This window comes from Aristolochia californica, unplaced genomic scaffold, assembly GCF_029961685.1.
Source record: "Aristolochia californica isolate CCGP_79_NKW_82.1479 unplaced genomic scaffold, dmAriCali1.0.hap1 SCAF_2, whole genome shotgun sequence".
NCBI lineage: Eukaryota > Viridiplantae > Streptophyta > Magnoliopsida > Piperales > Aristolochiaceae > Aristolochia > Aristolochia californica.
The window spans coordinates 44,024,290-44,044,420 of NW_027181881.1; the positions used below are offsets into that span (position 1 = coordinate 44,024,290).

The following is a 20,131-nucleotide window of genomic DNA, read 5'->3' on the forward strand; positions in this document are numbered from 1 at the left end:
GCCATCCATCGAGGGTTAGGTGGGTCCACAATTTTAATGCCACTTTAAGGACAGATGTTTCCAATTCACGTTGTGGGTCTTAAACATTAGCGTCCGACTTGGAGGGTTAGGTGGTGCTCTTCCGTTCTTCTTCTATCCCCAATTTATTCGATCTTAATCTCGATACCGGGTAGACGTCGCTTCACCGCTCTTCTCACGAAGACATCCACGTGTCATTTCTTCTGCACGTAATAAATTGATCAATTGCGTTAGACGAGTCCGAGTGGGTTCCACTATGAGATGCACGTGTATGGTTGTAAACGAACCAGTCCAGCCCTCGACGCGTGGACAAGGAATGCCCATTCGCTGAGTCAGAACGGAATCCGAAATATTTTGACATGTCGGAGCCCCAGCAGATTCCCGTCGTAATATCGTAATACTACATTTTTCGAACATATATATATATATATATATATTTTAAATAATTAATAATGATTATAAAATGACGCACGTAAATTGAAAAATCGAGATTTAAGAGGGAACCATAGTAGACCCACGAGACCAAGTACTAAAATCTCTCCTACGGTTTTTCAAGATGTTCTGGGGACCGGTTCGCGTTCAATGGGTAGGATCGTTCCGGCGAGTGGGAACCAGTCTAAGCAATGGAGCCCACAAGGTACCATGCGTCAGGTGGAGAGGAAACCCCCTTTTTTTTCATATTCATCACGGACCCAAAATTGGTAAGTGGGCCTTGAGATCGAGCCCGGTCCAACTCTAGCTCTCCCTGGTTAAGACTTTCTTATACTCTTTTTCAACCAAGGGGTCAACGACTAGTTTTGAATTACAAAACTACCCTCCTACTAGTTTTGCCAATGCACTTTGGATGGGATCGATCCTGGTAAATAGATGAAAATGAATTGGAGCAGAATGAAGCTAAAAGAACTCAAGTACATAAAAAAGAAACTAAGATAAAAAAAAATTAATGTATAAAGTTTTATTCAATTGAATCATAAATAGTAACATCAAAGAGCAATTAGTAATTACACTACACATAAGAATTACAATTTAGAGAGAGAGAGAGAGAGAGAGAGAGAAGAAAGTGAGAAGACTAATAGTAGGTGTTTTGTGTCAGAGTGGTTTCGTCCACTCTTGTAGGCGGTAGTTTTTTGCACCTAACAGATCGGTTTGTTGGGGTGTATTGGCTAGCCATTGTCATGGTATCAGAGCTAGGTACGCCACGTCCCGCGTTCGAATCCCGTGAGAGGCGGTCAAGAATGGGCGGGGTGGGTGTTAGAGTGGTTCCGTCCACTCTTGTAGGCAATAGTTTTCCACACCTAACAGATCGGTCTGTTGGGGTGTATTGGCTAGCCGTTATCATGGTATCAGAGCTGGGCACGCCACGTCCCGCGTTCGAATCCCGTGAGAGGCGGTCAAAAATGGGTGGGGTAGATGTCAGAGTGATTCCGTCCACTTTTGTAGGCGATAACTTTCCCATGACAACGGCTAGCCAATACACCCCAATAGACTGATCTGTTAGGTGCGAAAAACTATCACCTACAAGAGTGGACGGAACCACTCTGACATTTTGGACTTATTAGATATCTCGGGTTCTAAAAAATTCAAATGCTTCATGAGTTGATACCCATATATATAGTAAATATTGCAGTAAAACCTTGAGGGAGGAGAACAAAAGGAAGAGAGTGGGCAAAGAAAATTGGGAGGGAAGAACAAGAATGAAAGAAAAATGAAGTCCTTGAGTGAACAATATTATGAGAATCAATTGTTGTTTATAGTCATATACAGATCGGGTAGATGTCACCTTGATTATATTTATTTTATGTGATTAACCTATGAATACTACCTATAGGTCTACATAGTAACCATGACAGTTCATCCCTTGTACAAACACAAGTTTTTCTCTTATATCAGACTGCAAAATCAAGTAAAATTGTCCGCCCTAGTGGAAAATATAATTTTTAGTAATAAAAATGTAACTGTGAAGCAGCAAGACTAGCTTTAAAATCTGCTCGAAAAGATCGTCAAATTTATGCATGAATCTTATTGTATATCTAGAGCTTCATTCCACGGATAAAGAAATCTGTACCAGGTAGTAACGACATCTAATAACTGTTTTACCTTTTGTCTTTTGTTTTTTACGAGAAACCAGAAGAAGATTTTCCAATTACAGTGGCAACCAGTACAGAGCATTAGTACATGTTGGCCTTTATCTGTTATGGAAAATTACAAGCAAGGAGGGTGTAATGATTCCTGAATTTACTGCTCGAAGCAAAAACTTATATTTACTGCACGCATTCACTTTCAAACCAACTTCTTATACCATCCTCTGGATCGATCGATCTCCTCGGTCATTTTTAGCTTCTGTTTCTTGCAAATAAGTTCTTCAGATGCAGTACAAAAACCATACCAGAGAGAAGAATATTTACATATGTAGTGGGGGGAAAGTAGAAATAGAGATGAAGTCGATTTCCATTTTCATTCCCACTTCCACGATCCTACGTGAATTCAAATCATGGTACCGTTTCATGTACTTTGGCAGAGAATTTCTACCGCGTCCAAATTCCAGCGTCCAGATTATATAATATACACGGCCACCCTTTATTATGGCCATATCCATGCAAACATCAGAGGCCACCCACCTCCGGGCGTTATAGCTTGCCAGGGTGGTTTTCTACTTCCAAATCCGGTGCTTTTTCTCTTTGGCCCTTTAGGGTTTCCTCTACTGCTAGCTTCTGAACCGAAGCAGACACATATGACAGGGGAGATTGATTGATTTATTGCTTACTTTTTCACTTCTCACTTCGCAGGGGGAGATAAAAATGAGAATGACCCAGGATTAATGTTTTTACAGCTTAGAAGAGAGAGGGAGGGGTGGAATGGAAGGATAAGAGATGATTGTAGCTTTCCTACCTTTTCGGGAAGAACTGATGATTCATATGACTGCAGAACAGAAAGAGAGCTGAAGGAAATTCATCTACTCCAGCTGACTAGCTGACTTCTTTTAGTTGTAATTTGACTATTTCGGAAAGGTGAAAAAAAGTTTATAGTGAGTCAGAGAGGCGGATCATCGGTTAAAAGACAGCTTTTCTGCTAGTCATCTTGTATATAAAGACTCACATGTGAATGACTCTTTGTCAAAAGCCAGCGGGAAAGGAAGGAGAAACAGAAGAAGAGGAGAAGCGAGCGAGCGACCGAGAGAGAGAGAGAGAGAGACATAGAGAAGGAGAGTGGCAAGAACCATGGGGAGGCCTCCTTGCTGCGATAAGGTGGGAATAAAGAAAGGACCTTGGACTCCTGAAGAAGATATAATCTTGGTCTCTTACATCCAAGAACATGGACCTGGGAATTGGAGATCAGTGCCAACAAATACAGGTATACCCAGCTAGCTAGAAGAAAGAAATGATCAGGAAGCAGAGAGTTTCACTCACTTTCTTCTTCTCCTTCTTCTCGTGATTTTCTCTTGTTTCTCAATAGTCGCTGATGCGTACCCACGACTGCGTCGATTTTTCCGATCTGGGTTTTATGTCTCTTCTTCCATTTCCATCGAATTCAGTGATCTCGACGTCTCTCTTTATTTTACCCATAATTCAGCATCGTTGATCTACTTAGGAGGCAGTTGCATGAACTTCAGAAAAGGGATTTTTTTTTCTTTTTCTTTCTTTCCGCCCCTCTTTAATTTACTGATGCATGCAGTGGGAGAATTAACTGCCATTTTGGATGTGGTGATGCAGGTTTGATGAGGTGCAGCAAAAGTTGCAGACTTAGATGGACGAATTACCTGAGACCAGGAATCAAGAGAGGGAACTTCACCCCACATGAAGAAGGGATGATAATCCATCTCCAAGCTTTGCTTGGTAACAGGTAGGGGGTTTGCATTTTATTACTATTTCAGTTTCTCATATACACCTCAACATCTCAATATGCTTTAATTCACCTGCAAATCACTTGTTTGCTCTTTCAACCTTAATTCCATAGATGAAAATATAATCAATCTCCACCCTGATTGCACTGGAGCCAAGAGAAATATCTCCACAAATCCAATTCAGAGCTTACTGTCATTTTCCGTAATTATCTTCGAGTTTCTGGTAATTAATGTACTTTTTTTCTCTGATTTTCCACAGATGGGCAGCCATAGCTTCCTACCTTCCTCAAAGAACGGACAATGATATCAAAAACTACTGGAACACCCACCTGAAGAAAAAAATCAAGAAGTTCCAAACGGCTTTGGACAGCCACATCACATCTGATTCAAACGGTTCTCAAGTCACAAGGAATTCAGAGAACTCCAGCAGCCACTCCTCACTTGTGAGGCAAAACCAAAGCTGCTCCACTTATGCTTCAAGCACAGAAAACATTTCAAGACTCTTGGAGGGTTGGATGAGAAATTCACCAAAGGCCGGTCTGAAGTTACCTTCTCAAGGGAGGCAACAACAAGACCAAGGGAACAGTAATGCAGGTCCCGCAAATTCTTTCCGGTGCAACGAAGCCAAATCCGAGCACGAAAGCTGCGACATGATCTCCCATGAAGAGCTCGAATCTCTTTTTTCTTTTGACAACAACATGGCCTGGGAGAAGTCTTCTTCTGATTCTACACTTCATGGATCTCAGACAACAACAACAACTGAGAGGTTTAATTCCATGAACGAAACCAAGGTGAAAAATCAGCCCCCATTTTCGTTCCTAGAGAAGTGGCTGATGGATGAAGCAGCTAACGGGCAGGTGGAGGAGCTTATGGGTATGTCTGCAGATTGCTGTTCGGCAACAATCTTTTGACAGGCCCTACCGAGATCATCCTGGAGGGTCCAAAGAGAGAAGGAAAAAAAAAAATCAAAGTAACCTGCTTGATCGAGCTAATGGCTGAGCCAATTCTCTTCCTTTGTTTTTACTTTTTTTTAATTTTTTTTTCTCTTTTCTTTCCCAGGGTCTTAAACAAACTGATCTTTTGGCCAAAATGTACTATTTGAACAAATGGTTCTGTATGGATTTCCTTGAAATAAATCCAACCTTTTCTCTCTCCCCTTTCCCTTAGCGAATAACAACAGCCATTACCTTGAAGAATATATAACGAATTATCTCTCGCGACCATGGATACATTGTGTTAACGGTAGTCATTTCAGTAAATTGAATGTCAGAGACATGGCCAGATTCAGGCATTTCTGCGTGCACTCAGGTATACGAAAAGAGAGAGAGAGAGAGAGGGAGAGAAAGATAAACATAAATACATTTTCAATTAAATGTAACCTGGGTTAGTTTTTTTCTTCAGTGGCTTCTACACTCTACAACCATGGCACCGTATGCAGGTCAGAAGGTGGACGTGAGGCCTAAAGCTTCACAAATACAAATCTGACACCCCCGTCGTAAACAAAATTTAAGTCTCCCATTTATTAGCTACATCTCATGGGCCAAATCATGAGTACTGAATAACCTACCGCCAGCTCTACGAAATTAAACTCTTAGAAGACGATCAGATTCCACCGGAGTGTTCGGCCGGCGGAATGGTCAGGTTGGACTGAATTTATGAGAATGAAACAGGTATATATCTTATTTTTCTTATATGGGTATGTGAACGTAAACACTTGGGGTTTCGGCGGGGTTTGATTATAGAGAGGAATATACCCTGTAGAGACATGACAGTGTTTCACGTAAATCTTGCAACTAAATGGAGGAAAAATGGCACTGGCATGTGATCTTTTTACCTTTGAGGCGTGAGTGAGGGAGCTCCAAGTGCTGGTTGCATGGGTTAGCCATGCAAGACTGTTAAAAGGACAAAGGGAAAAAGGTGGGATCGTAATGTCATTGCCACTAGAGGTTTTTATGGTGGGGGCCTTAATAAAAAGAGAGAGAGCATGTGAGCTTACCAAAAAGTGAAAAAGACGAGGGGAAGAGGTTTGTCCAAATAAGAGAATCTTGGGTGGGAATACTCGTCGTTTTGTTCAATTGTTTAGGCTTCATTCTGGACCATATATATAATCCTTCTCTATCTTCTTTGAGCTTCCTTGGTCCCTCAGTGATTGTTTCGTCTACTGAACCCATCTTGCTTCCTTTGGCATGCTGATCCCACCACCCTTGCCCCACCTTCTTTCCATTTTAAGTATGAGTGACCCAGCTTCGTTTTCAAAAGACCTTTTGGTTTATTTCGTGGTCCCAATTCCCAACTGTACATTTGAAGATTCTGAACAGCAAAATGTGGCATTTAACAATTATATGATGCCTCCTTCTTCCTAGTCACATGACTATCATGACTCTCTCTCTCTCTCTCTCTCTAAGCCTCATATATCTGACCCTAATTGCAGCATTACCTCTCTGATCAATCTTTAGTAGTAGTGGTACAAACCCAGAATCCTAATTTTCTCCCTCACTGTGCCATGGTTGTGAAAACTACAAAACATCTGAAGATGCTCTCTCAGGCATTTAAAAAAGTCCTCAGCTAAACTGGACGAGGCCGATAAAACCGTAGTTATTACACTCCACCAAGCTATTTAATCCAGAATGTCTATATCTGAATTCCATGGAAAAGGCACGATTACTAAGTCCCTTTTGAGTTTACTGTCAGTTTCAGTGGCCTTAAAATTCATCTTAAATGACTGGGCCATCACCGGAAGAAAACCTTACCTACTCCTTGAAACATATGGTTCCAAATTCAAAAGAAGGTGGCGCTTTGCTAGATTGGTGGCGACACACATCCAAGACCTTTCGGTAAGCATCAACATATACTGACAGGTACCAGGTCCCTGTTGAAAGCTTGAAGACAGCCTTCCCATTTTGAAGCCCAAGACAAAGAAAAACAACAGAAGAGCTGGACTACTGGAGGAATCCTCATCTTGAAAAGATTTCTTTTCGATTTTTGTTGTTATTTGTAGCTGATTGTGTTCAACAGACTAAAGCAGCAGCAAGCTTTTTCTGGAAAATCCACAATAAAGACGGAGTGGGAGAATATTCCTGGGATTGCAACTCTGGGAATACTTGCATCAAGAAGAATTGAAATAGCAGACTATAAATTCCACTACTTTGCCGAAGAAAACAAACAAGCAAAGCTTAGCAGAGTCGTTTCCTTAAGTTATATATGTTCTTTGGTTAATATTTCGTTTTCAGAACAAGTAGTTTCGAGTAATCCACAAATTCTTCAATTTCACATCAGCATACTGATCTTGAGGGGAAGACTGAGAGAGAGAGAGAGAGAGAGGGAAGGTTTTTGGGGAAAAAAATCAAGGAAGAAAACCTTTCCTGCATTAAAAATCTTCTTCAACAACAATGCTGAAATTTCAGATCTGGGTTGAATGTCTTTCTTGTATAAACTATTGTCCAACAATTATTTCCAACCGTTTTCTCCAAAGCAAACGGGTCACCGACCTGTTCTAGAAAGAATTTCCTTCTGTTTATAGCATGCAAAATCGTCCAAAGCTTAAATCCATTTCCCTCACTCAACTACCATCAAATATTACATGTTCCACTATAGCTTACTCGCAAGTTAGAATAAAACCGTTTTTTTAATGACGGGAAATTAATTCTTTTATGCCTGGAAGCTGTACTGCTGCTAATCACGTCCTCCCACTTCTTGTCTTCTGTCCATTGATTTTCTTAAAGCTCGAAGCCATTGGTAAATACCCACTCGAGGTGGCCATGCATGCCTATGAATTGAATTCATCTCCCTGTTATATATTACCGGCTCTCGTCGTCTCCAAAGTCCACCTCCAATGATTGAGGATAAAGGCTCCGACTACTCACTTCCAATCTCACCCAGCTAGGCTCCATCTTCACCTCTCAAACGAGTGGAGAATGCTCAAGTTTTCATGTGGGGAGGCCAGCGTGAATCATATGCATAATCCTGTCTCGTGAAGAATGAAACACGCGGTGCAATTTAGTTGCTGCAAGTTCTACCATTAGAGGGGCTCTCGTCTCTATTTCATTCATCAGAAATCAAGTGGCCAGAGCGGAAACCTAAAAGAGAATCAGGACACATGGAAGGTTTCGTTGGTTTAATGATCACTCTCATATAGATCCCTTCTAACTTGGAAAGAGAAATAATGGTGCAAGAAACTGACTGGGAAACTTTTGAACCAGCGGGAGTTCATCACTTTGTACAAGTAATTATAAAAAATAAACAGATTAAATCTCGGGAACAAGAGCATTCAAGCGATGTCACTAGCCATTTTTCATCTGTCCTCTTAATTTTGAATATCTTTTATAATATATGTTCCCTGCCGACAGTATTAGTACATAAGAGATAAAATAAAAAAACAAAAAAACAGTCGTACAAGAAATAAGGAAGTGGTAGCTTATAATTGCAATGATTCATTAAGGCCTCCACAGTCCTCATGCATAATAAATCGAAGCTTGCCTTGTTTTAGCCCTCGGGCCCCAATCACTAATTGGCTTTCCTTTGATAATCTTCCAGTTCTTGTTATAGCTCTTTATGGGTTGCGCATCAATTATTTAATAGCATTGACGGAAGAGAGAAGGTGTGAAACACCGGCCAACATCGCTGAGACAGATATATTATAGAGAATTTTTATGTCCACACTGTACGATTCGTTTACTTGTTCTTTTACTAGAAAGGAAGACACAGAGCATCCGAACAATTTACTTAGAATTCAATACTGAACCAGAACCTTGAATGTTGAATCCCACCATGACTCGTCTCTCTTCACTGCCTCAAAACCCAGAGAAAATGAATAACTGAAGACGAAGAAGAAGAGTATTACAGTATTGTGGCTTCTACTCTCCAGATGCAATAATCTAACCCAAAGAACTTACTAATTTGGTGTGGTGACAATAGAAAACAGCAGGCATAAAGTTATTAATTTTTTTTTTTTTTTTTGTTTTCGTTTGTTTTAGGTTTAGGGGATCAAAAGTGTGAAATCTGTTAAAATTTTGCAATGAAAAATGGTCTGTTAGGGTTCATTATATTTTGATAAACTTGTCTCATTTGGTGTTCATAGCAAAAGAAAATACTTCCCAGAAAAAGCATAATAGATCTAAGCTTTCTTAAGTTAGTATAAGGTTTGTATCAGTTGTATCAGGCATTTAGGATGTACCTATATAAAATCATATTCTGAGTAGTCTCTTACTCATCTCGATCTATTGTTTCCTTCTTATTTTCTCTGGTGTTCTTGCCATTAGTATGAAGTTCGGATCAAAATCTATCCCAAAATGACTAATTAAATCAAAAAACATCTTCCTAACTAATTATAAACCCAAAATCTTTGTAATCATTCATCAATGTTGGACTATTCTTTAACAATTAGAACATGTCTTTCATTACCAGCACCGCTTCTAAAAATCCGTATAATTTAATCGATTGTCAGTTATCATTTGGTTTTGGTGTTAAAATTTAGTTGATTACTAAGTAATTTGAGATTATTTTCCAGTACCAAATAGCTAGTACTTGCCTCATTATGAAGATAACTCCAACCTTGCCAGAAGTAAATCCATATTGGATGGTTTCAAACCATGCTAGTTTGAGAGGGGCAGCCATGATCAATGCCACTAGATTGGGTAAGGAAGCAACATCCATGACAAAGAGTTCATTATGTTTTCCACGATCCCTTGTGTACTACCATCTTAGCATTTTACCCATGTCTAATCAGGCACCCTGCAATCAACATCTTGTAGAATTTGTGCATGTGAGCAGATGAACTAGCATTTGAACTTAAATCTAGATATACAAATTATGAGGGAACCCAATATGCTCTTATAATCAATTAGCATTTGTATAAGAAAATTTCTCATCGGATGCTCTCGTTCATGATAGTACATTTCAAAGGCTCAGTTTCAACAAACCCTGAAACTCTTGAAGCTTTATAAATGGAAGGTTTTCCCTCATGCCTTCACTCATTACCAAATGGCTGCACAAGTACACTGAATTACTTCACATAAAAGCTAATACAGATCTACCCCAAATGGCAAAAGGAAAAAAAATTAAGAGCAGAAAGGGGAAGTCAAACCGACGTTATAGGACAGGAAAAAGAGTAAAAAATGGCTCCCACAAAATTGAACGATCCCATGAAGGACCGAGGGAAGCTGCATAAGCTTCCCAAACATGGTGGGGTGCCGTAGAAATTAAAACGGATAAATGTATTCTTCTTTTCTCCAGACATCTGACAAAACAAAGGGGTAGGCCCTTCTTCCAGAAATATATTATTAATTATTGAAGGTAGTAATGATCCTCACGATCACAAATTTGAAGATTGGATTTGATATATAGCATTAAGAGAGATAGTTTCACAAATTACCAAAATTATTATTTTTTTTAAACAAAGAAAGAAATATAAGAGAGGCAGATGAGTGTCATACTTGTTAAGTACAGAGCTTCTGTAACTGCCGATGGGATGACGTGGGTCTTAAACCTTCATGGACGTAGGAATGTGGTCTTTTGAAATGGCGCTACGTTCTCCATAAAAGACATTGGCCCATTGCTTCTGAAACTGAAAGGAAATTGGACCAACCTCTATAGTTAATAATACTTTCTTTTCTCTTATTCATTGTTTATATCATTCATTTTCTTTCTAACTTCTATCAAATAATAAATAGACTAAACAAGCTCTAAATTACTTCTCACAATAAAGTTGAAATTGATAGGACATCAAATAATTAATAATTTAGGATATAAAGAAAAGGTAACATCAGTGAATAATGCCCAAACACAAGAATGCAGACATGTAAGTAGGTGTATGTCATCTTCAGGTCATATATCTCAACGCTCAATTGAGCCTGCACCAACTCATCAATTTAAATGCAAAAAGTTGGCATTTTTGGATTATTGAATAATGAACGTAATCACATGAATTTGACATAATCTTAGCAACTCAATAACGTATTATAATCATTCAGAGAGTGAAAAGGTAAAAATTAGAACAGATAAAAGTTTTATTCCATAGTCTTTTGTAATTAGATAGGACAAGTGATTATGGCTAAGCGTTATCATAATTTTGAGTTTTTCCATTGTTGACCGATATCACCACATCTTATAGAAGGTTTTAGTTATATTCTTTGTTTCTTATCATCACCCACCACCATGCAATCTGGACACATAACTTCTGTCCAGAAAATTTCGCAAAAAAAAGAAAATGGTGATAACGTCTCATCCCATCTCAGCTAATAGCCTTCCAAAGTGCTCCACGTTCGACCATCTGAAGTTCCCTGCCTCAATTGGGATTTATTTTGATGACAACAATTATTCTCTAGGTCGCCCCATCTATATGGTTCGCCTGTTCATGTGGATTTACCCATAAATGCAGCAATGATATTCTTCAGTATTCATAGCCTGGTTTCGTGACTTACAAACTCATGAGCTCAGCCAATTGACTCAATGTTTTAAGTAGGCAGTTTGGTTTGAGAAGATTGGATCAGTCCCGTACCAGACTCGTTCCATACTATCTCTGAATCAGCCTCACCAAGAAGTATCAGCAGTAACAAGGGTAGTGGGCCAGACAATATACATCACACGCTAAATAATTATGGTTTGACAAAACTTGGAAGCATAACTCTCAAAAAGAAGAAATAACTTGACAAAGCAACTGGCACAACTGAATCTATTTAGTAATATATTGGACAAGGACTTGTTACCCGATTATCTATCTGATCACCCAAACCCCTTGGGGGGATTCTGTATTTGGTATCTATGGAATGGAAAAAAAATCAATCAAGCTAAAACCAAAAGTTACGTATTAATTTCCTCTTTCAAATGCCCTATCTTTTTTTGGAAAAATAAGAAGAAAACTTATTGTTATTGGGGATGATTTTGATGGAAGATTTGAAAGAATTCACCCTTTTTATTGATGTACAATGACATTATTAATACTGAGAGGGACAAGAGCTTAAGCTATCTCAAAAGGAAAATAACACCTAATGGTCCACAGCTAACATCTTCATGACTATCTACTTCGCACTTATGCAAAGTCGATGAAGAAGTAAACATTTGAAGGCAATCAAAGAAATGGAATATCGGTGCTATATTTTCATATGGTACCTCAGTTCAGGAAGCCAGTAAGTATACTAGTTCTTTTCCCATCTCCTTCCACGGGTTAAAAATACACCAGAAGTAGATAAACATTTTTTTTTGTTTTGTTTTGTTTTGTACCCCCCCCCCCCCACCCCCCCCCCCCCCCCCCCCCCCCCCCCCCCCCCCCTCACAACAGGTCATGAGAAAACCTACCATGCACAGATTGAACAAGGGTGCGGACAGATAAATCAAGTTCGAAATACAATTACTGTGTACAGGACAGAAAATACAAGTACGAAAAAATTCTTATCACGATTCATCAGAACTCGACATTGTGAAAATCACAGAACCCATCAAATTTCAAGGCCATTAAGAAAAAGAAGATAAATTTTTATCAGAGCTTCTCACTGATCCTTACCATAAAAGGAGTAATATTATTTGTGTGCAATACAATCCATGAAGACTCGAACAACTCATGAAAATACTCAACTCCAATTTCCTCAGCCGCTGACCTAAATGCAGCACCAAATTCATTCCCTTGAATCGCACCAAGTCTTGGTTTCCCACAGACACCAACCAGCAGAAATTTATTGGGCTCCTGTGCCAAGCAAGCACAAATCAAAGGCTTCATCCTTGCACCTTTTTCTCTCAGTGCATCCATCAAGAAATAACAGAATTTGGTTAAGGCCTGTGGGTAGCCCAAAATATTGGTGTCAACTGTATCTTCAAGCATGGCCCACCTAAATTTTCTGCCACTTCTGATAAAACCAGCTTTTGTGATCGCTGAACTACCCTGTCTAAGAATTGCCCTCTGCACTTGAATTGCATTTTGCATTCCTTTTCTCAACTTATCAAGATTGTTAAGAGAAAGAGCTGAATAAGCAAACCAGAACTGTTCAGCTGGAGGACCACCGTTTGATTCCACAGATGATTCAAGCAAAGATGTAACCCCATAAACTACATCTGCCGCTGAAACCTTCGAACTGTACCCATGGTGCCTCAAAAAACTTCTGTAATAAAATTCTGTCAACCCATATTCGGGCAAGAATCTTTCAAACTCATCCTTCATTTTCTGCTTTACCTCAATGCTCATGTATTGGAACTTCTGTTGGCATTGTTCAAGAGGAAACCCCATTCGAGCCAATAGAAGTTTCAATTTTTTCAAGCCATTATCACTCCAGGTATTTAATTTGGTCGCAATGTAAGAAGAACAGAGCATGGAATCAAACAGATTCCACTCACGTAAAAGCATGAGTTTGGGTTCGTCCTCATAAGCAATTCTGGATGAATCTGGAGCTCGAATTTTGGTACCATCTTTGAGAGTCACAGTAGTAATAGCATCTAAATTGCCAGAGCTGTTGATGTGTTGCTCAAGCTCCATTACTCCATCTTGGTACCTCTCGTTCGTTAGTCTCTCGTGAACAAACTGATCAGTGAGAGAAACACACGCTAACCATAATAACTCGTTAGTGTTTTTCCTAAGAGAATGGGCTAAATCGTACAACAAATACCCGGATGGTCTTCCATGGAAAGTACCGACTTTGTAATAAAGGGTTTTAAGCTTCTGGTAAGCATTTGGATCACTAGGATCCACCTCAAATTCAGTTGATACCCGTCTCCGCTTCTGGGAACCACCATTTTCATCATCACTATATCTCTCACAGTCTTCATTATCGGAGTTCCCGCTTATCTCGTCATCGCTGTTCAGATCTGACTCATTTGCTAAAGCCACAAAGTCAAAATCATAATGCAGATCAGCGCGTTGCTCATCATCATGGGTATAAAGAACGACGACTTGTTTGTTCTTATCACTGAGGTTATGAAGATGGATAGGACGGTGGCTATCAACAACAAAAACACGAGCCGCCTGACCAAGATTCAAAACTCTACGTAGGTCTCGATGGCAGCCCCAATTTATGAGAAGAAATGATATGGGCTGGTCTGAGGATTGAAGAGCTGGCCCAACAAAACATTCGATTTCACTAAAAGAGGACACCGGATAGCAAGAATATAAGATGGAGTCCGAAGATAGGATGTGAGTAATGGTTTTCAGGGCACAGAGTGAATCAACGTCAGATGTTGAGGGAAAAATTAATAAAGGGATTGAAGACGAAGCTGGCACTGCTTCTCGTATTCGAGCATAGAAGGATTGCACTCTCTCCTCCCTCACCATGATTCCACCAGTCGATGCAAAATAATTAAAGGTGATAAACTGTTTATGGAAGAAAATGCTACAAACATTGTCAATCTAAAGCTCATCCAATTTCCAAAACCCTGCTTTTATCGTTCTAAATCTGATCAGAACCCCCCTCCATTCCTTCTATCTTCTCTAGGGAAAATCTGAATTGAATGTCTAACGATACAATGGGGCAAAATTCTCGTATTATCACCTAACTAGTTCAGAAATTCAATTCTAATACACACCTAAACATTGAATAGCAATATTCTTACGAGGAAGAGCTCAAAACCTTTTCTGATATTGGATCAGAGTTACCTCCAGCAGATAAATGATGCAGAAACATCTGATCCGGAAGCTGGAAGCTATCTGGGGGGCTCCGCTTCCTCTTGTTTGGATTCTGAAGGGGAAAGAGAACGACAGATGGGAAAGGGAGCTGCAAAGAAGACTGATATTAAGTATTTCGAGGTTCGAACGGCGATGAAATTCAAATATTCGAGCAACGGCGAAGTGCTTGGCGGCAAAGTCGTGGTTGCTCGATTCAAATATTCGCTGCTTAATCTTTCAACAAATGACGATCTTATCTTGGCCCAAAATAAAAAAATATGATATAAATAAGAGAATGAGTAACTTTTTGTAATATATTTAAATATAACATATGTCTAAACAGATAATTAACCAAAATAAGTATCGTTACTACACTTATAAGTGATTTAATGTGTGGTATTAAAATATATTAATAAACTAATTCATAAAATATTATATTATATTACCTAATTATTACAGTTTATTATAAATTAATATAATAATTACGTGTGATTAGAATAAATTATAAAAAAATTAAATAAAAGTAAAAAATAACATAATCGAATATAATAAAGAAATAAATTATTTTTTAATAACATAAGATATATTTTAACTTTAAAAACCACTAATTTAATACAGTAATTAAACTTAATATAATAAATAAATAAATATATTACTTTATCAATAACAAAATATATATTTTTACGTATTATTAATTAATAATATATTATCACAAAATTTAAAACCATTGGTTTAATTAACTATAGCAATAGGATAATTAAACCAAAATTTTTTATCAAATATTTATTTTAACAATATTTTAATTATGATTATTAAATCACTAATTTAATACAGTAATTATAAAATGAATATATTGCATAAATAAATAAAATATTTTATAAATAAAAAATATAAATATTGTTCGTAAAATAGGTTGAATCTAATTTCCCTCGTTTTTGCCTGATTGAATTACCTAATGTGATTCAAATGAAGTGGAAATCATTCTACACTAACAACCTAATCTAATGAACTAAATAATGCGGGAGTAATTCAAGTGCAATTCATTTTGGACTAACCCCCCCTAAAATAATAATGGAAGAGTTTTATGGTATTATTCACCCAAAGTTTCATAGAGAGAGTGTGTTCACTTATGAGCAAACCTTCCAGCAATGCCAATTTCTTAGCCATTTCAATGGCTTCATTTTTCATAATCTGTAAGTATATAAAAAGTACTTAAAACACATTGTAAAAAGAAAGAAAGAGAGAAAAAGAATAGTTAGTTTTCAACAGGATCTCTATCCGTGTGCAAATAAATTGTTCATGTTCCTCACCTTCAACAATATCCCAACATCATCATCACAGGACGGGGGGACAGAGAGAGAGAGTCACCTGAATTATCTCCAGATATTATGCTAGACTCAGCTGGTTCTACACCAACTACCTAGGCAAAAGTAATTGGTGAAGATAGTAAACATAAAATAGTGTTGAAAAAACTAGTACAAGGGCATTTTAGTCATTTTACCTTACCCTCACTCACATATCTTAATGTAATCTTGTTTCCTATGTTGAATTATATCTATAGTCCAAGTTTCATGTATATAGGATAGGTAGAATGGGAGATATAAGAGATTAGATTTTCACTTAATTATTGTAATGAAATCCACTTAAATAAATAGGGTAGGACGACCCCCAACGTAGCTCATTTTTCTGACCTTTCTCCTCCAACTTCTCTCTCCATCTCTCTCTTTCTTTACTTTTTTTATGGAATTAGAGTAGTAGATTACTTCTAGGAAGGCTTTTTGTCAACCTTTATCATCCTTTGAAGCTGTCATTTACATAAAAAAAGGATCTCCTCAAGTTCTTCGGCTACCGGTTGATAAAAATCCAATTTTTCCTTTTGTTTTCTCTATTATAATCTTAGGACAGATTTTAATGATTTTAAACTATCCAAAAAGGGTTTTTTATGCTTGCCTTGGGATGTGTGTCAACTCCCTCTTCTGCCCATGTTGATGTCATCCCTAACATATGCTGACATCAGCCCTAATTATTTTTAGGTTATTTGATCTAGAGTTGGAAGTCTATGCTATAGTCTGTGAGTTTTGAAGTGCACACATCACAATAACTACCCTAACCCTAATTATGTGAGGTGGGGCTCACCTAGACTGGTCATATAGAAACTTTTGAAAGGTACAATTGATCAGATTTGTGTTTTAATACAAGCATTATGGCTATATATGTCATCTAAAGAAGTTTTAGGTTCTTATGGGAAGGACATTATTACTATTACATCTAAAAATTGAATGGTGACAATTATATCAATTGGGCCAAATCAATTAGGACGTATTTAAAAGGCAAAAAACAAAAAAAAATGAAATTTATTAGGGATGATCCTCTCATTCCCCATGATGATGATTAGGAAATAGATGACTTGGATTGTCAACAATATAGATTTTTCTCTTCAGAACCAGGTTGTGAATTTTGAGACTGCCAAAGCTATGTAGTTATCTCTAAAAGCTTTAAATGTCTAGGAGAGTAATTTTTCAAGGATGAATGAGTTATATACTAATTTCTTTGGGTTGAAAAGAGAAAACCAGATAGTTATAGAGTACTTCAATTCTTTTCTGGGAATTTGGCAAGAGATTAATGTTTATCATCCATTTACTATGGATAAATGGGTCAGTTTCACCAATACAAAGAGCATAAAAACCTTGAATGGGTCAACAGTATGTTGATGGGTCAGTTTCACCAATACATAAAAACCCTGAATGGGTCAACAATATGCTAATGGGTCAATTTCACCAATGGGGGGGTTAGTGCACATGACTCAGGATACGATCTTCATGCGCATTACGCAGTTCATGTCCTGATGTCGTTAGGGGGCGTCAAAATTCATGTCATGTACATGAATATACATGAATCAAGAGTTCATGTCTCAAGAGTAACGGGCGGAAAGCACTTTCCACCCGATTTTGAGAATCATCCACATGACTCTCGCGCGGGTTCTCTCTGGCTCGACCGTCTCGCTCTTTTTTTTTTCATTTCGCTCGTTTCGTTCCCGCACAGACACTCTTGTTCCTGCAGCCCTCTATCGTCTCCGTGAAGCCCGAGCTCTCTGCTCCCTCTCTCGTCTCCGGTCTCCCTCTCGACTACCTCCATCTCTCGCTGCGAGCGTTCTTTCGGCGTCCTTCTCCATCTCGAACTCGTTCTCCCTCTGAACCTCTCGCTCGTTTCTCCCTCTCTCTTATCCATCTCGGCCTCCCTCTCTTCTCTCTGTCTCTTCTCCCTCTTTTCTCCCTTGGGGCATCTCACTCCCTTCTCCCTCTCGCTCATATCTTTTCTCCCAAAATTCCCTCTGATTTCCTGCGATTTCCCCTAATTCAGTTTTGGTTTTTTTCGATTTTGACATTGGGCTTTGATTTCTAAATTTCTACTTTGATTCAGCATCGATTTTCCCATTTCGGCTTTGATTTCATCCGTCGGCTTCGGTTTTCCCTAAATTTCAGAAGGTATGACTAAACGCTAATTTTTTTCTGATTAAATGAGTGTTGTATTTGATTTAATTTTAGTTCCAGTGTCTAATTTGGGGTTATTTGTGCATAATTGTGGGATTTAGTGTTACGGATTAGGGTCTAAAATTTTTATTAGGGTTAGGGTTTAGTGTTTTCAGGGTTTGGTGCTTTGTATTTAGGGGTTAAGTTTTTAGGGTTAAGGATTTATGGTATTATTAGGGTTTAGGTTATGGAATTAGGGTTTAGGTTTTTTTTTCAATTTTTTTCAGCTAAGGTTTAATGGGTGATAGGGTTTAGGGTTTAGGGTTTGGGGCTTTTAGGGTTGTTAAGATCTAGGGTTTTTTGTTTAACTTCTGGAATTAGGGTTTGGGGTATAGGGTTTAGGAGGTTTTGGAGGTATGGGGTTTAGGGTTAGGGTTTTGGAGGTTTTGGAGATATGGGGTCTAGGGTTAGGGTTTAGGAGGTTTTGGAGCTATGGGGTCTAGGGTTAGGGTTTAGGGTCTAGGGTTTTTAAGGTTCTTAATTACGGTTTACGGTGTTTAGTCCAATTCAAAAAAGGTTGAGTCGTCTACACAGGCGTCCATTAGCCAACGAAACCCGATCCCCATCACTGACGAGGTACAGTTCCTAGTGACTGTGAAGTCATATGGGGCTCTACCAGGGGTGTTCGGTGAATTTGGACTTGATGTGTGTGTGTGTGTTTGCATTGTTTTGCATCTCCAATGGAAATAGTTGATTAGTTTTGGAATGTTTTAGAATGTTGTTTAAAAATTTTGAAGTGCTATGGAATGTTTTTGCGATGTGGTGAGGAGATTCGGGTGTTATAAATATCCACCACATGGTATTTTCTTATTTGTGGTTTTTGTTTTGTGACGGGTAATGGTTGTCTGATAAAGTTTTTTCCATGAGGACAATCTCGGATTTAGATTGAAAATGGCTGCAAGAAAACAACCAAGTGGTCGACTATATGACTTTTGGAGCTTTGAAGAAGACAACAAAATGCTCGATCTTTTAGTCGACCAGGTATATATGGGGAACAAGTTGCCCAATGGTGTTTGGAAGCACGAGGTATATACGGAATGTGTCAGTAAGTTCAATGAAGACGCTGTCAATAAAAAAACTATTGAGCAGCTTAAGAATCGAACAAGATCATGGAAGAAAACATACCAAACGATAACGAGCTGTCTCAACACTAGTGGGTTCGGTTGGGATGCAACCACACAACGAGTTACTGCATGTCATTCTGTATGGCAAGACTACATTAAGGTCAGTAAATCATGATATATTGTAAAACAGTTTGTATTGTTTCGCATTACTAAGAATGATGTTTTATTCTTGTAGGAGCATAAAGAGGCTGAGAAGTATAGACAACAAGGTTGCCCCCTTTACGACAAATTGGCTATTGTAGTCGGAAACACAATAGCCGTAGGGAATGGTAGTACAACTCCTATAGATTTGTGTGATGAAATTATCCATGATGAGTCGGCTCCTATCCCGATGGATGAGCTCGACAATGTTGACATAGTTATGGGAACTCCACCGCAATTCAATAATGGAAATGATTCGATAGCAGATCAATCTTGTGGAAGTAAAGGGCCATCTTCACCTCGTCATAGAAAGAGAAGCGAATTGCCCACTGAAGACAATAGACAATTAATTGATGTAGTTAGCCAGATCGCTGAAGCTATGAAATGTGTTATGAAGTATAAGGAACGCGATGTTGAAGAACCTTGGATCAATGCCCTCATGGAAATTCCGGACCTGTCAGATGCACTGAAGTATGACGCTCCTGAATGGATAAATACGCCAAGTAAGATGACCTTGTTTTTAAAAATGACAGTGGCAGAACGGGTTCAGTGGCTTAATTATTGTGCAAACAAATAATTGTAATGTATTTTAAGTACAATATCTTTTTTGAGAAGATTGTTATGTATTAAAGACGATGTTTGAATTATAACGTTGCTAGACTTATCAGTATGGTTAAGGTTTCTATTTTATATTTTTGTTGTCTTAATATATTATGTAGATAATATGGTGGATGAGTATTGATGTGAATATGATTATTGAGTTTGGATGAATAGGTTATGATTAAAGATTAGCTATTATTTTTGTTTATGACTATTTAGAAGTTTAAATTTGCAGATTCTCATGGATATTATGACAGAAGAAGATATAGATGTAATTATGATTGGATTGGCATGT

The 20,131-nt window shown here is 38.3% G+C and overlaps 2 protein-coding genes across 2 annotated transcripts; one reads left to right on the forward strand and one right to left on the reverse strand.

The window, feature by feature from the left end:
- The first annotated feature begins 3,148 nt into the window (after window positions 1-3,148).
- On the forward strand, window positions 3,149-4,959 carry LOC137956106 (transcription factor MYB60-like). The gene is made up of 3 exons (XM_068803443.1): window positions 3,149-3,369; window positions 3,729-3,858; window positions 4,119-4,959. Exons 1-3 carry the CDS (start codon window positions 3,237-3,239, stop codon window positions 4,768-4,770), a joined length of 915 nt encoding a protein of 304 aa, XP_068659544.1. The 5' UTR covers window positions 3,149-3,236; the 3' UTR covers window positions 4,771-4,959.
- A 7,373-nt stretch (window positions 4,960-12,332) lies between these two features.
- Window positions 12,333-14,504, reverse strand: LOC137957030 (uncharacterized). Its single transcript, XM_068804731.1, has one exon. The coding sequence runs from the start codon at window positions 14,109-14,111 to the stop codon at window positions 12,333-12,335; it is 1,779 nt and encodes a 592-aa protein (XP_068660832.1). The 5' UTR covers window positions 14,112-14,504.
- Between the last annotated feature and the right edge of the window lie 5,627 nt (window positions 14,505-20,131).

What these genes read in the sequence shown, in the direction of transcription:
- LOC137956106 (XM_068803443.1), top strand. Translation starts at nt 3,237, where the DNA reads ATGGGGAGGCCTCCTTGCTGCGATAAGGTGGGAATAAAGAAAGGACCT. An exon ending in ATCAGTGCCAACAAATACAG is followed by an intron (nt 3,370 to 3,728) that starts GTATACCCAGCT and finishes GTGGTGATGCAG; the next exon opens with GTTTGATGAGGTGCAGCAAA. An exon ending in CAAGCTTTGCTTGGTAACAG is followed by an intron (nt 3,859 to 4,118) that starts GTAGGGGGTTTG and finishes GATTTTCCACAG; the next exon opens with ATGGGCAGCCATAGCTTCCT.
- LOC137957030 (XM_068804731.1), bottom strand. Translation starts at nt 14,111, where the DNA reads ATGGTGAGGGAGGAGAGAGTGCAATCCTTCTATGCTCGAATACGAGAA.